Source organism: Panulirus ornatus, chromosome 3 (genome assembly GCF_036320965.1).
Source record: "Panulirus ornatus isolate Po-2019 chromosome 3, ASM3632096v1, whole genome shotgun sequence".
NCBI lineage: Eukaryota > Metazoa > Arthropoda > Malacostraca > Decapoda > Palinuridae > Panulirus > Panulirus ornatus.
Genome location: NC_092226.1, coordinates 67,543,033 through 67,560,243, shown reverse-complemented (window position 1 = coordinate 67,560,243; position 17,211 = coordinate 67,543,033). Strand labels below are relative to the sequence as shown.

Below are 17,211 nucleotides of genomic sequence, written 5' to 3'. Positions count from 1 at the left end.
TTTCTCACACACCGTAACTTCCCCATCCGTAAATTTTGGTTGTGAGGATTGATCTGTGTAAATGCAAATGAAGCTTGTTCTTTAAGATGTGTGAAGTGGGTAGTGATAATGGATATGGAAAATAAGAGGTGAATATAAACCTTATATAAAGTGTTTGTCACGTGTGTAAGTTTGGACTTTGTTTCTTTAATCTTCCCCTCGCTTGGCTGCCTTGCTGGCAGGTGGCGATCATAAGGGGTGCAGGAAGGATGAGAGAACATACCCAGACTTATATACATTGTAGCTTTCCTTTAGGTTTTCTTGTGGTTAACACCATAGCTCGTTCTTGGATCATTTTGCGTTGCTGAATTTTGTGTTTGGCTTGTGACGCAGATCACACTAAACAGAACGCCAGCACTGGTGTCTTTGCTGATGTCAGAGTTTTTTTTTATTCGTATGTGTAAAAGGAGAATGTTGACAGTTAATGTCCATGATTATAAGGTTATGTACTTTAACAGGGGAGACAGACGTGTTGGCTGGAGTGTGAGTTTGAATACAGAGAACCTACGTAAAAAGGGTGGACCATTGTGTGTTTCTCTGTTTTTTCTTTTTTTTTTCGTTCTCCCCAAACATCAGCATCGTCACATTCGTCCTTAATCCTCAGGTCAAAAGCAAGCGGTGTCGAAGGTGTAGATGAGTATGACAAGTGTCAAGTGAATCTTGTATTCATCGAGGGTGTAGTGAACATGGGTCGGTCGAAGGGTGAGGGGAAAGATGAGTTTGGCTGTGTGTGTGTGTGTGTGTGTGTGTGTTTCCCTCCATAGTGAGTATGATGATGCGTAATGGCGTGGAGGGAGACGACATCATATCCCCCCAGTCACTCGTGCTTGATGACCATATCAAGTGACTCCTTTTCTTTGCATGCCTTAAAGCATCCGTCGAGGTCATCATTAACCACGGTCGATCATCACTTAGCCCTCGCCACAGTACTGACCAGTCAAGTCATTTCACAGTGGCGCACGTCAGAAACAAGGAGGATCGAAAAGGCCAGCAACATGGAAACTGTTTTATTTGAGAAGGACACAAAGTGGCAGTTGGTGCTCTGCTACCTCGGCACCCTCACCAGGCCATCTCGGGGTATGGCACCACCACGCCCCGACACCGCCGCCAACACCACAAAACCACCACCACCACATTGACCCACACTCACCTCAGCGCCACGGGGCGTGTAGATGATTTGTATATAATATGGTTCTACTTCCATCTGATGGATGAGAGACAATGTGGAGTACATGTAAAGCAGGTATATATCTTTTTTTTTTGAGGGGAGTGGGTGGGGTCATTTATTCTTTAAGAAGGTGTGGTATTATATGGTTAGGTTCCGATAGCATGGGCGCTGAGGAGGATGATGAGTGCTTGGTGCCGTGGGCGTAGTGTGGAGGGGTGCGGTGTGGGCGTGAGGACCCAGGGGGATGTTGGGGGGAAAGAAGAAGAAGATAGTTTTATCTTTTTTTTTTTAATCTATTTTTTTTGTTGTTGAGGACCAGCCAGTGACGGTGCCATTAGAGCCAGCGCAACATAACTAGCCATTCCCTACTCGAAGAAGAAGAAAGAAACGTGATATGTTAAGGAAATGTACAAACAGGAGCATAACAGTATTGAGGGAGGGAGGGGGTTTTAGAGTAGGGAATTCTAGGATAACAGACAGATGCGAAAAAGGGGGGGATGTTTACAAACGTAAGAAAAGTATACCCACGTATAACCAAAGTATACCCACGTACAACCAAAGTATACCCACGTATAATCAACATACCAACATGCAGACATTGTCGGTGGCAAAAGATGAGCATATCTCCATACACCTGTACAGCGGGGGGGAGGAGGGAGGGAGGGGGGAGCAAGGAACTGTCTTGTGAGGGAGCGGGAGGACTTGAAACAATGTACAGGTTAGCTCGCCCGAGCAGGGCTGTGAAGACGCCCTATACCCAGGGCTGCTGGGCTGAGTATTGACCTTGCTGAGTCTGGAAGTGTTGAGGTGGTGGGGAAAGGGGAGGTGGACTTGGAGGGGAAGGGGTGGATAATATTGTCACAGGAGGAGGAATGGATAGGATGGGATAGGGTAGGATAGGTGGTGGTGGTGGTGGGTGTTGGGGGCTGGCTGTTGTTGTGGCCGGGACTGACGAAGGTGGAACATGACTGATGGTTCTTGTATCCGTTTTGTACCTGTGGTGTGACCGGAGGGGGGCGTGGCGTTCAGGGGGGGAGGGGATGTTGATGCCACCATGACAGCATGGGGACGTGGGGAGGGAGGGGATGATGCCCCATGACAGCAGAGAGAGAGAGAGAGAGAGAGAGAGAGAGAGAGAGAGAGAGAGAGAAAACAACGATCCTCAGTCTTTGAAGACCTGGAGGCGGCGCTCTTAGGAAATAGCAATATGGCTGATAACCCGCTGAACTAATCTCTGACTAGAACGCAAATTTTACCCTCTGTTTATGCTTAAATCCTCAGTAACTTTCTACGGTAAATCACAGGAGAAGCAGATATATATATATATATATATATATATATATATATATATATATATATATATATATATTTAATGGAAAGTTTCTCGAAACAGATTTGTACGAAATTTATCGAAAGCACTTTGGTTTCCTGTCCGTTTTCCCACACGTGATGCGCCACAAGTTAATCGCGGTGAAGTATATCAGCAAAGACAAGAAATGCCTGGGTTCCAGGAACCCTTTGAGTGCCATCTGCCCAGCGCACGGCAGACAGGCAGGCAGAGGGGGGGAGTGAGTGAGTGAGTGTAGCACCGGGTCACGGGACATCATAATGACTCGTAGGATGGTCGATCCTGAGCAGCAGTCGAAGTGGGTTCCTCCAGAGAGGGAAGTCTCCAGTCTCCATCCACCATCATGACGGTGAGAGACACAAAAGGGGGGGGGGGGGGGGTCGCGAGAGCCTGCGCCACCACCACACTGCAGGTCAGGTACAAGACAGACGAGGGAAGGGGAAAGCGGGAGACAGGAGGGAGGGAAGGAGGGAGCAGTTTGTTCCACGCATCTCGTCACACCGGGCCACCAGCCCCTCCCGGATTGGATGGAGGGAGGGAGGAAGGGAAAGGGGTTGGGGGGGGGTGGTTAGTTTGGCACATCAGGACCAGAATGAGTTAGGGGACTTTCTCTTTCTTTTTTTTTTTCCTTTTTTTTATTTTTTAAGAACCTGGGCTGTGTGTGTTAGGGGCCTGGGTCCTCTCGAAAAATATAAAACAGAAGAACTGTCATACACTTTCGTGTCACATGAAAAGCCTACTCATCCACAGTTGTTTTCACCAACCAAGGTGGAGAGGGAGCTAGGAGTGGACCGCGGGGAGGACTTTTGGGGGGTGGAAGGGGGGAAAGTACAAATCAAAATATGGAAAAAGGGGGTTTTGTGGGGTGGGGGGGAGTACGTACGTACGTGGGGGTCCACTCCGCTCCCTGAACCGTTAAATTAAAACACTGATATGTACAAAGCACAGTCATGTCATCGTACCCATTAAATACACTAACATGAAAAGCGACTAATCATGATCACTATAGCCCTGATTTCCTTGTTAGACCTCTAGTACACATGTTCCATAGTCAAAAAATCTTACCTTTGTAAATATAAACAACAGATCCATTCTTTAAACACTTTCATGTACATAGAATTAGCCGCGAGAGATGGTGAACAGTCGTGCATATTTACAGACAACAGAACAGCTTCCGCCTCTACGCCCCCGGCATCACTAGCGGAGTCCTGCTGCAGGAGGCCAAGAAGGGAACTATACACGCACAGGGCACCGACGGAGAGGAAGGAGGGGCGTTCATCTCACTGGAGGAACACCAGTTGCTTCAATGTATCTCCAATTTGATATCTTTTGGGTCCATGCGTCTTCATCCTATGATTTCCTTTTTTTTTTTTTTTAACAACGATGAGGTTAATAGTATTGGATACTCTCCATGATATATCGCCTTGGGTTGATAGAAATGAGGTTACGGTTAGCTTCTTCATAGATCAAGAGGACATTCAAGCACGTCTGAGCCTCCAGTGAAAGCAACATATCTGTAGACTTCGTGAGAATCCATGACATGTCTGCCCCACGAACAGCTGGGGCAAGGCGCTCACTGGGGGGAAGGCAGCGGCGGCATTCCACACCATATTTCTCTAAGGCGTAGGGCGGGGACAACCTCACTCACACGACAAGCAACCCAACCTCACAACTCAGTCAGCTTCCTCAAGACCACTCCATGCCACAGTAATCTAAGGCGGAGGGCAAGCATAACCAAATTCACGACAGACGTCATCACCACACACCAAAATCCACTTCTCAGGGTTTTTATTTTTTTTTTTCACAAGTTAACCACATCTTAACAACAGGTTCCTCATCGTCTAGTTTTACACTATGGATGAATACACATTATCACTTAACAAATAACTTCCTCACACCATTAAACAGGCAGGCAAGAACGTTCTGGAGCATCTATACAGCTTCGGCCATTCTGTCGCACCTCTGTCGAACCCCTGTCGAACCCTTATCGCATCCACATTCAAATATTCATTTCTAAACATATGTTATCCAGACAACTAAAACTGTTCAGCATTAGCATCGCTATATTTCATACACAGGATTGACACAGAACATCGTTTTAATACAGTATTTCTTTATAATATGAAGCAGTTTATACTCTAAAAAATACCAACAATCAATCGTAAGAAGACCCACAATTATTATCCTTGTGATGTGTGTGAGTATGACCGTCGCCACAGTAGAGACCCCATGTACCAGACATGCAAAGACTACCACGGGTGCGAGTACTACAGACACTGGTCAATGATAGGCCGGGGTTGGGGGAGGAGGGGTTGTGGGGACGCGCCTGCCAACCAGACACCGAGACTCGCCTTGATTCAATCTTGGCTCGGGCTTTTTCTGGCCACAAAACTTGCCTTTGATCATCGTATCAAACGTTTCACTGAAACACCAATGAGACTACTAGAACTTTGCGTTGAAGTGGTAAGCAGATCTCTGCACCGTTGCTGGTCCTCGCAGACCGTCGGAAACTTTGTGTTCGAACAAAAATTTTGGGGTTGTTTCTGATGGGATGAAGAAACCCGCCTGAAGAACACGGACGGTTCTTCCCAAAGGTTGTCTCAAGCCGAGTTGCGGAGCTGCGCCTTTGCCGTGCCGTAATCTTGTGCGTTCTTCCAACATGGTTCCAAGTACTCCTTATTGCTAAAAACAAATGCAACTTGAACGGCAAGACTGAACCTAGTTTCAGTTAAGGTCCATTCCTACTCACAAGAAGAGCAGAAGAGATGCCTTATTCTAATAATAATTTGGGCTGATATTCGCAGCAAAAGTCATGTGTGGTAAAGGAAAAAAGCACATATGTTAATGCTCTTACAAAGCTCAGTGTTCTACAGAGTTTTTAACAATAGACAGGAGCTGTGGATTAATATTTTTTTGGGAGGGTGGGGGGTGAGGAAGCTCTGGATTGCCAGGCAAGAATTCTGGAGGCGTTAAAAAGTTAATGAGAATTGTGAGACACGAGGCAAAGATGCGAGTGAGTTGAAGAAGCCATGAAACGTGGATAAAGACCAGGAGGAGGAGGAGGAAGCAGTAGCCAGAAGAATCTATCATATGAAGAATTATGAGAAGTGAGACAAGAGAGTGAGTGTGTGGGTGTAAGGTCACGACGGGAGGAGTTTAACCAGTGTCGGGGTGCGTTGCTGCACAAGAAACTTCTTTATATTCTTTTTTTTTTTTACATTACCTCAGCTGAAAGCCGCCAGCCTCAGCTCCAGTACAGACAAATCTTAGGGAGACGTTTGCTACCACACAATGGACTCTAGTCGAAAATCTCTCATTTTGTTTTCCAATGGAACGTCATCTCAATTTTTGCCAGAAGGATTTAGCCTCTGATCAAAAGTGCTTTCCAAGATCTGGAGGAAATTTCTGATTGCAGCCATCCGGTGTTGAAAGATTTAAGCTTAAGCTGGAGGGCTAAGATGAGGTAATATAAACCAACGCTATTTTTTTTTTCTTAATTTCTATCTTTTTTTTTCCTCTTGGCATGAGTGACACAGCTTAAAGCTTCTCCAAGACTCACACACAGAGACCGGGACTCCTCTTCCTTCCCTACATTCAAAATAGCCTAAGAAAAGTGTGCGTGATCCTCACTTAACATTGCTCAGTTACACCCGTGATGTCTCCTCTCGCCCATCACGATGGCAATGGGTTTTATTTTTTTCTTGAGTTCACCGAAGATGATCCGATTCGCGAGTTAAAGCGTCGTTCGTCGTGGAGCCGCGCGATTGCCACTTGAGTTTAGTTGCCCGGTGTGTGTGTGTGTGTGTGTGTGGGGGGGGGGGGGGTTTGTTTTCCTCTCTCATTTTGAGCGAAAGCTTTAAAAGACGGTGATGCGCTCCCCTGCCTTATTCTCACAGCAGGCCGTGTGACGACAACTCCAGAAGAAGATTACCCTACGTGACTATTCTTTTTCCCTAGCTTTGGGGGAAAGGGGGGAGGAGGGAGGGGAGGGAGGGAGGGGAGGGAGGGAGGGTTGGGAAGGAGGGAGAATAAGAAAGTGTGGGGTTGTGACTACAGAAGTTGCTCCAAAATATCACCAGAATCACTTCATTCACTCGGAAAGGGGGGGAAATATATATATATAAAGTCAGAAATCGTAATACTGTCTCACTTGAACACCGCTTGATTCCTAACACGGGACTGACATCTCGTATATACATCATGATCTAGAGGTTCCTACTGAGGGAGAGGAGGGAAGGAGGGAGGGATGAACTGACTGTGTGTCCGTGACTGATCAGTTCCTGATGGATAGATGAGCCTGATGGATTGAGGTGTGGATGTCAGTGTGTTTCGCTAGCCAGCCTCGTCTCAAGTGTACATGTCTGGTGTTTATGACCATCTGTACATGTATATGTCTTGTCTCTGTTGGAAGTCGTCTGTGTACGTGTTTACCTCGGTGTCACGTTTAACCTTCGGTGTCTCTGTGTTTGGCAACTGTTTGTGTGTGTGTGTGTGTGTGTGTGTGGGTGTGTGTGAACGTCTTGCTAGGCATTAGTGTAGGTGTTCGTCTGTCTCAGTAGTTATCTGTGGGTAGGAGTGTTCTGGTAATGTATATCGCCCGAGGCTACACATAACATCAATGTACACTACTGCTGGTACACGGTCTAGGGTTGTAAGTCTGTGTTAAAAGAGGCCGTGTTCGGATGTGTATCTGGAGTCGTATATCCCACGTTTGGATGAGGGTGTCTCTCGCTCTTGTGTGTACCCATGTGGAGGTTTAGGTTTATGTTGGTACTCGTGTGTTGCCTTGGGGTTTATGTTGGTACTCGTGTGTTGCTGTTGGGTTTATGTTGGTCCTCAGGCATGGTTCTGTGTTGTCATGCGTAAGTGTGTGGGAGTCTGTGTTACAGACAGTACTGACCGTAAGTTAAAGGCTAATTTGTTCCATGGTTAGTGTTGTGTAAGGTGTTAAGAAATGTATATATATATATATATATATATATATATATATATATATATATATATATATATATATATATATATATATATATATACCATACAGAACTAAGCACATTTTTCATCTATAGTTTTTCATGTCAGTTCTCAGTGGAAACGAAAGAAAGAGAGGTTGTTTGGTCGATAAATGACCACATCAGAATCTTATACACCAACTGCGCCAGCATGAGTGACCACCATTTATGCCGCTCATATTTCGAAGAATATGGCATCGTTTTCGCTCATCTTTCGGCTGTATTACCTTAAGATTACTGTAGGGCACAGACACACAAACACACAGACCACACACACACACACACACACACACACACAGATGTCTTGAAAGGCAGTTATAACTGACGAAAGCACCAACGTCTCTTGTGTACAGGACTTGATCATACACAGCACCAAGAGTTACTCCCTACCACACAATACCACAGTCCCCGACACCAGTGCGCTGGCCACGGCTTCCTGGTACCTAGGTGTGGGGTAACAGCACTGGCATGATCTCTGGGTTGTACCAGAGCAGTAGGACACCGTGGTACCTAGTATGTGCCTGTCGGTACCAGGGATATCACTGGTATATCTAGTGTGAGTACCAGTAAATAAAGGAGGGATATACCTCTTGGTAATATGCATAGGTGCTAATACCCTTGTTATCAAGCCTGATTGTATCGGTACCAGGAATGGAACCTTTTCATAAATACCAGTGACTAGGGACGACCTCTGATACCTAGTGTGAACTGTAGTACCAAAAACGACCATTTAGTACCAGGCACGAATACCAGTCCCTCGAATGACCTGCCCTCTGGTACCAGACAAAAAGCACGCCAGTACCCAAAGACGACCTCCATTACCGGCCATAGCCACAAGTACTAGGGAACTCCATGTAATCCCAGGGGACAGTTGCCAGTAACAGAGACGACCACCAGAACCAGGTACGACCACTATAGAGCGCTAGGGTACGACCACTGATGCCAGTAATGAACAAGAACACATGAGCCGACGACCAGGGCGAGTCGACCAACCACTCTAACATCAGGCACGACCCTTCCTTGTGTCAGGTGCCAAGGTACGATGAACGACCACTGGTAACCAGGAAGGGACCATCAGTGTTGCTACTCGCGGTAGGGGACAGACCACTAGTGATAGTAAACTACTGGTTTACCGCCAAGTTAGGAAGGGGGAGGGGAGAGAGAGAAAAAAAAAGATATATATATATATATATATATATATATATCCGACATTGGTGGAGTCGGCCACTAACGCCAGGGTACGACGAGCCTGTATGCACGACTGCAGCACGACCCACAGTAGCGTGTGTCCCAAGTCTGGCACTCGACCATACAGTCAAGAAAAAAAAAAGAGTGGGAGGGGGGGAAAAAAAGATTATGAGAGTGGGGGGGGGTTTGGGGTAGTGGTAGAGAGAGAGAGAGAGAGGGGGGGAAGGGAATTTTTTTCTCTCTTTTTTATGTTAAGGGAGGAAGGAAGGGAGGGAGGGTGGGTGTGTGAGGTGAAAAAGAAGGAGGGGGAGGAAATGGAAGCCATCTGGCAAGTTAACAGCTTGCACCTTCATGCCTTGCTCTCGACACCACTACTAGAGGGGAGGTGGGGAGGTTTTGGGGGGAGGGGGGTTGAGGAGGAAGAGGGGAAATGGGGGGGAGGAGGGGGGGCAGGGCCGACGCTTGGCTCCCCATCTGTGGCGAGAGTCCGGAGTCCGCACACAACCCCCTACTGACTACAAAGCTCTTGGCAGTTATCTAGTGATAAAATTCTCGACATCTCCACACAGTGAGAGACAATACATTAAACAAAAGTTCGTGGCAGTGATTTGTAACACGAGTTGCATAAATCCCGCAGTGGCCTCGTCCCACAGGCAGTGACCGAGGGCAACAGTGACCTCGTCCCACAGGCAGTGACTAAGGGCAACAGTGACCTCGTCCCACAGGCTGTGACCAAGGGCAACAGTGACCTCGTCCCACAGGCAGTGACTAAGGGCAACAGTGACCTCGTCCCACAGGCAGTGACTAAGGGCAACAGTGACCTCGTCCCACAGGCAGTGACTAAGGGCAACAGTGACCTCGTCCCACAGGCAGTGACCGAGGGCAGCAGTGACCTCGTCCCACAGGCAGTGACTAAGGGCAACAGTGACCTCATCCCACAGGTAGTGACTAAGGGCAACAGTGACCTCGTCCCACAGGCAGTGACTAAGGGCAACAGTGACCTCGTCCCACAGGCTGTGACTAAGGGCAACAGTGACCTCGTCCACAGGCAGTGACTAAGGGCAACAGTGACCTCGTCCCACAGGCTGTGACTAAGGGCAACAGTGACCTCGTCCCACAGGCAGTGACTAAGGGCAACAGTGACCTCATCCCACAGGCTGTGACTAAGGGCAACAGTGACCTCGTCCCACAGGCTGTGAACAAGGGTAACAGTGACCTCGTCCCACAGAAAGTGACCGAAGGCAACAGTGACCTCATCCCACAGGCTGTGACTAAGGGCAACAGTGACCTCGTCCCACAGGCAGTGACCAAGGGCAAAGGGTAGCCCAGGGTCGGGTGGGGAGGCGTTCTGTGCAGGAGGCCCGCTCACCTGGGCATGCCGGGCTCTCGTGTGGAAGGGGCCTCGCCCGAGGGACTTGTCGATGCAGCAGTAAGTTCATCGCTGGCCACTAGGAGGATCAGGTGGGCTGATGACGTCAAGCCCGCAACAAGTGATGTCTTGGGCTTCAGCTGACGTCCTCAGGGCTGCAACTAGTGTGCTATGGTATAGGCCTTTAGGCAAAGACATCAGGGCCTCGCGTGTCGTCGACTTGCCTGCAGCAGCCAGCCTCAGCAGGGTCCTGGACGGTGGTCGGAGGAACCCTCGAAGAACGACATCAGGTTAACGGAAATATCAACATAGAAACCGGAGACGTCTTTGCTTCAGCTGGCGGCCTCAGTCTTAACGCAAGCGACTCCAGCACTTCGATAATCCAATGAATCCTGACAAGGGAAGGTTGGCTGGCTTCTTAGGGGGGAGGGGGGAGATGATGAGGGCCTTTAGCTACAAGCTCGAGGACCTCAGCTGGAGGCCGTTCCGGCCTCGTCCTTGTCCTCCTCGGTCTCCGTCTCTGGATCGAGGCCGCGGGTGGCAGTGAGAGTTGACGTCGCCTCCGACGCCCCGGTTGAGAGGGCGCTGGTCGGAGCGGCGGTGGTGGATGGCGGGGATGTGATGGAAGAAGTGGGGGTGGAGGTGGTGGAGGTAGATCCCGGGGCGGAGGGCCCGCTGGCTGCGCCGCTCCCAACCTCCCCACTGGCGCTGGTCGTGGTGGCCATAGCGCCGAGGACTAACTTGGAGCGAAGGTTAACAGGAGGATTCGGGGAGGAGTCGCTCTCTGACCCCGGGGACTGGCTGGTGGGCGTGGTCCGGGGCGTGGTCCGGGGGGTGGTGATGCGGCTGCCGGGGCCCCCGACTTTCCGTCTCCCCGAGTCCAGATGTGAAGGCCGCGCACTCCGAGCATTCGCTGCTTCCGCTTCCCGAGCTGTCTGAAACAAACAGTGTGAACAGAACCTGCAAAACAAACACACAATCCAGCTCCACACTTCTAAGTGTAAACACAACCTGCGAACATACCCATACATACACACACATACACACCACCTACACCTAAGTATAAACAGAAATTACACACACACACACACACACACACACACACACACACACAAACATCGGTGCTTGTTGTGCCTGCAAGCATCAGGAGCGGCTGAGGCCGGAGACAAGATTGCTAGGGAGGAACTCACTAACCACACCTACAGTACTGGTAAGGAGTGGGACAGGTGCTCATACAGGACCCCAGAAGTAGTTTAGTCACCGACATGCCCCAGTCATGGCTGATCTTGGGTAAAAGGGCAATAAAGTAATAGAAAATAAAGGAGAAATTGATTAAAAATCCTCAGGTGTCTCTAGACCCTACGCTTAAAGGTAGAGAGAGAGGTGGAAGAGGGAGTGTAATTCGACAACTAAGGCTGAAAACATATTAACAATGAGGAAGCTAATAGAGTTCACGTCAGAACTGATGGATCATAAAGGAAGGAGCATAAAAGAATCAGATACAAAGGAATTGAAACACCAACAGACCTCTTGGTCCCTTCGAGGGTGTTTGTGATAGCGGTAAGAATACGTATACGTATATATTAAAGATAAAAAAAGAAATCATATGCTTCTCATGTAGCTAAGGAGGCGTAAATAATGTCAAGTCTTGGATTTGAAGTGAAATATCGGGTCTATTCTTAAACGTATTGATGGTGCTTCGATCAACCACTCTAATTCGTAAATCATTCCTTGTATCAATAATCCCGTTGAAGAAAAAGTATGTTAACTCATTCGCGGTAAAATATTTGCCCACAAGTTTCTAACCATCACTACGAGTGAAATCTGTCGAATCCATCCTTATGTAATTCGTTATGTCGAGTTTATTGAAACCTTCGTTGATTTTGAATGTCTGTATCAGATCACCTCTTAACCTTCTCTTTTCTAAACTAAATAGGTTTAAGACGTTTAATCAGCTCTCATAGGATTTGCTTCTCAGTCCGGAATCATCTTGGTCGCTCGTCTCTTTACTCTCTCAAGTAAGATGACCAAAACTGAAGGTAGTTTTCGAGATGGGAACGCACAAGCGACTTGTAAAGAGTAAAGATAATTTCCCAGGATTATATTCGACTGCCCTTCTTATAGATCCTAGAAATTTGTTCTTTTTAACCGCCTCTGTGTACTGTTTTCTTGGCTTTAGATCACCAGAAATTATTACCCCCAGGCCATTTTTTTCTGATTTACCCCTTGCAGTTCAACGGAATTCTCACTGTAGCTTGGCTTTTCATTTTTATTTCCAACATGTAACACTTTGCACTTATTGGTATTAGAATTCCTATGTCACTTGTGATCCTAGTCCATTAGTTTGTCTTTGTATGTTTGAAGCTGCAGATGTTCAATTTCTGTTGTAGATTCGTTTCCCAACTTAGTATCGTCAGCGAATTTCGATATCTTACAATGCATCCCATTATCAGTATCATTGATTTATAAGACAAAGAGAACTGGTCCCAAGACTGATCCTTGTGGTACACCACTTGTTACGTCTCACCATTCTGAGACTTGACCATTGATCACAACTCTTTGTTTACATCCAGTTAATCAATTTCCTAACACTGAAGTGCAATCCTGTCTATACCATGTGACTCAACTTTAGTTAGGGACCTTTGATGAGGAACTTTATCAAATGCTTCTTAAAAATATATATAGATAACATCCAATGCATTACTTTGATCATACATGTTGATTGTATCACTGTAGAAATGAATCAGATTTGTCAGACATGAATAATTTCGTCGGAAACTGTGTTTCGAGTCATTCGATTAACGGTGGTCCTGTAAATGGTGTACAGTCTTAACCCGAATGATGGTTTCCGTAAGTTTACGAACTACAGACGTTAAGCTGATTGGACAATGATTTCCGTGCAGTGATTTAATACCTTTCTCGAAAATGGGTGTTATATTAGGAAGTTTCCATTCCTCTGGTACTTTCGCCGTAGCAAGTGATTCATTGAATAGTCAAGGGTTTATCTCTTTCATTTTTCGCCTCCCTCTTTGTCCTCGGTTAAATCTTATGTGGACCTGCTGTTTTATTTAACTTTCTTTCATTCAGTGCTGATACTATATCTTCAATACTTATATCCACGTGTCGCGATAGTAGTCATAAAGCAAAAAAAAACAGAAAGGCGTCTAAGGAGGATAGAAAGCAAAACAAACCCCACCATCAGCAGCTCAGGAAGGCCAGGAATCAAAGACTATGAGAGATTCAGATCGAAGGTATTATATATGAATGCAGGTGGACCGACGGTAGATGGAAAGTAACAACTGGAGTTCAAGGACAGAATCAGGGAAAAAACAACTCCGGTGTTTGCTAAAGTTGTGGAGACGAAACTTGCGAAAGAGAAAAGGTCTGATCTGATCCGTCCAAAGTGGCGCTTGGTAACAAGGAGGGAAATAAAAGGTATGAGAGGAAGGTGATTTTCACTAAACTAGAACAACAAAACTAAAATAGCTAATGAAGAATCAGAATCGCGCAGAAAGCAGCAAGATATACACATAGTGACAGAAAAAGTCCAAGTACTGAGAGATTTGGGTGAAAAAAATGAAAAATGCTTGGGAGAACTTACAAAAATTTTCATTTGATCAGTCATGGACATACAAGTTCTTTGAGTGAATACAGGAACTTTTTCTCTTTCAGCCTGTGACTGAGCATACGAGAATTATTACCAGATCTTTCTGCTCGGCAATAGAGGAACTGAAAATATCAGATATGATAAACCAATTGGTAAAAGTGTTTATCTAATGCTTGGCTTCGATCTCGTGGTTAATCATAAGAGATAAGAAAAGAGGGTCTGAGTGAAAACATGACTCAAAAGCGAAGTCACATAGTAGAAACTACCCAAAACTGAACAGTTTTTTTTTTTGAGGATATGACCTTAGAAATGGACGGGATTTTGAAATGCAACAGGTGGGTCTATGAAATCTACAATGAAGAGTTTCAGCAAAGGCATCTTAAGCTTCAAAAGGAGAGAGACGAGCAGAAAAGAGAGAGCTTCAAGATCATGATTCTGCCTTTCAAAGACAAGAGTAAGGGTAGACTTTGCTACAACCTCCAGTTTTCTGAACCAGTTTAAAGATGTCGACATTCCACAGTTCTTTCAGGGATCCAAATACAAAGCAGCCCGACGTCACAATGACAAAAATGCCAGAAAAGACGCAAAGAAAAAGAAAAGAAAAGAGTATTAAGTACCAGAGTGATGGATGATTGGAATAAGTTAACTGGTGAAACTGTGATTGCTGACAGTAGCTAACTCTGATAAAAAGAAAAAAAAATGTGGTGGTAAAGTAAGTTTAAGAGATGGGGCCCCACAAGTGTAAAACTCCCCTTCCTTACAGAATAAGTAGGTGATTACACACACACACGCACACACAGACACAAGGACTCTGTACTCTTATTAATATAATTTCTACTCAGCCACTTGTCGGCCTCACTACATAAAGAGAAATGCTAATGTATCTTTATTTTGACATATATCAGTATTTGCCACAACAGAAAAATAAAATATACTAAAATTCAAATCTAGATTCAAATGTTCAAATATTTCAGAAAATTTTTGTTTGAAAAATATACTCATTACTGCATTTCATGAAGCCACTAGCGAAAAATAATGTTATCAGTAAAATTGTTAAAATAGTATTTGATATAAGACATTTTTTTTTTATTGAGATTTAACTAAAAAACTGCAAAAGGGGAGAGGGAACGTACAATATGTTTACAAAGAGAAGCAGAAAAACCACTATCAAAATCTAAAGCCGAGCCGATGACGGAATATACAGAAAGACAAAAAGATTGTCCATATCTAAACTCTTATGGAGATACAACACAGTGTGTTATTTCTAATCCGTGTATCAAGCGCTTAGATTTTGACAGGGGGTTGTTACGGCTCAACTCACCTGCTCGAGAAAGTATAGGTGACAAGCCTACTGCCTCAGGGGAAGGGGAGAGCCAAAGAAAGCTAGAGAGAGGGGGGGTTATCTCCGTACGTCTACGTGAAAAGTTAAATGACTTTGTGGTGGTTTTCAGCGACCAAACACACTGTCATGACTAACGCAACGATCTATCCAAATCAAAATGACAGGGACATTTATATAGCATATCTCAAATTGAGGTGGCTTGTTCAGTCTCTAAAGAAATGTTGCCTTTGCAAACCACACATGGTATATTACTTAGGATATATGTGCCAATGTACATATAGTTATACTTGATACACATATTCATAAGGCTTTGTGGAAGACCACTGAGGTTTGAAAGTCTACTACGAGTGACAGGCTATAAGCTGTGTGCATGGCAGTGGAGAGATACACAGATTCTAATCTCATGTCACTTATACTGCAGCCTACTCGCCTATCATGCATGGTATTTGGAAGGTTCTGTCTAAAGAACAAGAGGATGACAAAATGCTGTGCTCGTACTGATGCCATGAGTGTGTCTTCTAAGAGGATTTTTGCCCATGTGAGGCGATAGAGTTGGTTAAGCCTTAGTCTGGGCCCACCTCTGGGTGACCCTACTCTAGTCCACTCTACGTTCATCTGAACCTGCTTGGTTGAGGCTAACTACTATCATATCCAGGTCATGTTACTGCCCTGGTGACTAAGATACGAGTTAAGACTGATATACTTGGAAAGGTACATAAGTTATATACTAGTCAAGTTAAGCTGCCAAGGACATCTACTGGTCCTAATGCTATGTGTACCGAGCTAGGATCCTCCAGCAAGAGCTGATGGTTTAACCTTACAGAGCGATCAATTTCAAGGACGGAGTTTATGTACGTGACGGGGCGCCGCCTTTCTCTTTTTTATTTTTTTTTTTTTGGTATGGCCTAAGCCTGATGGGAGGTCCTTGGCAGTGTTGTCTAGCCGCTCGCCTGGTCATCTACCAACTAGCTAGGTGTTGTGTACATACTAATGCCTTGGAACATCATCAACCTCTTGAATCTGCGAAGAAAACCCGTTAAGAAACTTAAGTGTTTGAATCATTGGCTCCTCTGAACAACATTCTCTGGAACTCATTTATCTATACAAAAAAAAGAAGAAGAAGGAGAGTCTTGTATTACATTGTATCATCTGGAACAGTGAGGCAATGGCTGGCTGACTGATCATTACATTTTGCTTCTGATTAGAATCTCTTATACATAAAAAAAGGGAAGAGAGTGAATTACCAACCCAACAGTAACAGGGGCCAAAATTTTAGAAGTGAGGTTGTGGATGGTGCAAATCAATATTCATGTAATATATTAAGACATAAAAGAAACGGGCAACGTAACACCTGTGCACATGTAATGGAGTTTCCAGCTGAAAGAAATGGAGTTCCTTCCTATTTCTATACCAGATGGTTACTCACAGACTGGAAATGATTATTAGCTCAATAGTTAGAGAGATCTATCGTCTTGACTTGTATAACACTCACACCAACTTATCATGTAAATGTATGAGATGAAGCAACACTTTATATAAAGACGAAAGATACCCTTTACACTGGTGTTTAATTTGACTCATTATTCATTTTCCTTTTGTGGTGGACTGATGAATCATGGAAATTGAATAAGTCTTTCGTGATAAAGTATTATACCCAGAATTAGGGCAAAGGTTCCTGACATCATAAGAGGCTTGAAGTTTAAGGTAAAGAACTTCCAACTTCCTGACCAAGTTCAACAATGAAATAAAGATGTGCTTCGAGTGGCTGTAGTGTCTTGATACCTTCAAGATGACTGCCATCTGTTGGCCTGTGAGGGAAGCTGGAGTTCAAGTCTAGTATACGACGGTGTGAGGCTGGGGTCCACCAGGCGAGGGCCTGGGAGTATATAATAAGTTTGGGGCCCCAACCTAGTCCTTATAAGTGTGAGGCTGGGGGTTTGAAAGTCCCTGAACAGCAGTATCATCTGACCTATTATCAAAGCCATTATGAGCATTAGAAAACGGGAGAATCGTGAAGTTTATTGCAGAAAGGACTTTATTTGAATATAATCCTCCAGATGTAATTATCTGTGCATGGAAAGCTTGTCCTGGTAAGAAAGTTGTTGGAGCACCAACATGGGGACCTGGGAGCTACTGCATCG

At 45.4% G+C, this 17,211-nt stretch overlaps 1 protein-coding gene across 10 annotated transcripts in view; it reads right to left on the bottom strand.

Annotated features, from left to right (window-relative positions):
- Positions 1-1,031: 1,031 nt before the first annotated feature.
- Positions 1,032-17,211, bottom strand: part of RhoGAP100F (Rho GTPase activating protein at 100F) — a 416,326-nt gene continuing 400,146 nt past the window's right edge. For 9 of the 10 annotated variants that reach the window (XM_071688735.1, XM_071688744.1, XM_071688754.1 and 6 more), the window contains one exon: positions 1,032-11,052. In XM_071688735.1, coding sequence (XP_071544836.1) covers positions 10,592-11,052 — 461 coding nt within the window. In that variant the 3' untranslated portion in view covers positions 1,032-10,591. Of the gene's footprint in view, positions 11,057-17,211 lie in introns of all 10 variants that reach the window. The other variant, XM_071688807.1, reaches the window with a different exon arrangement.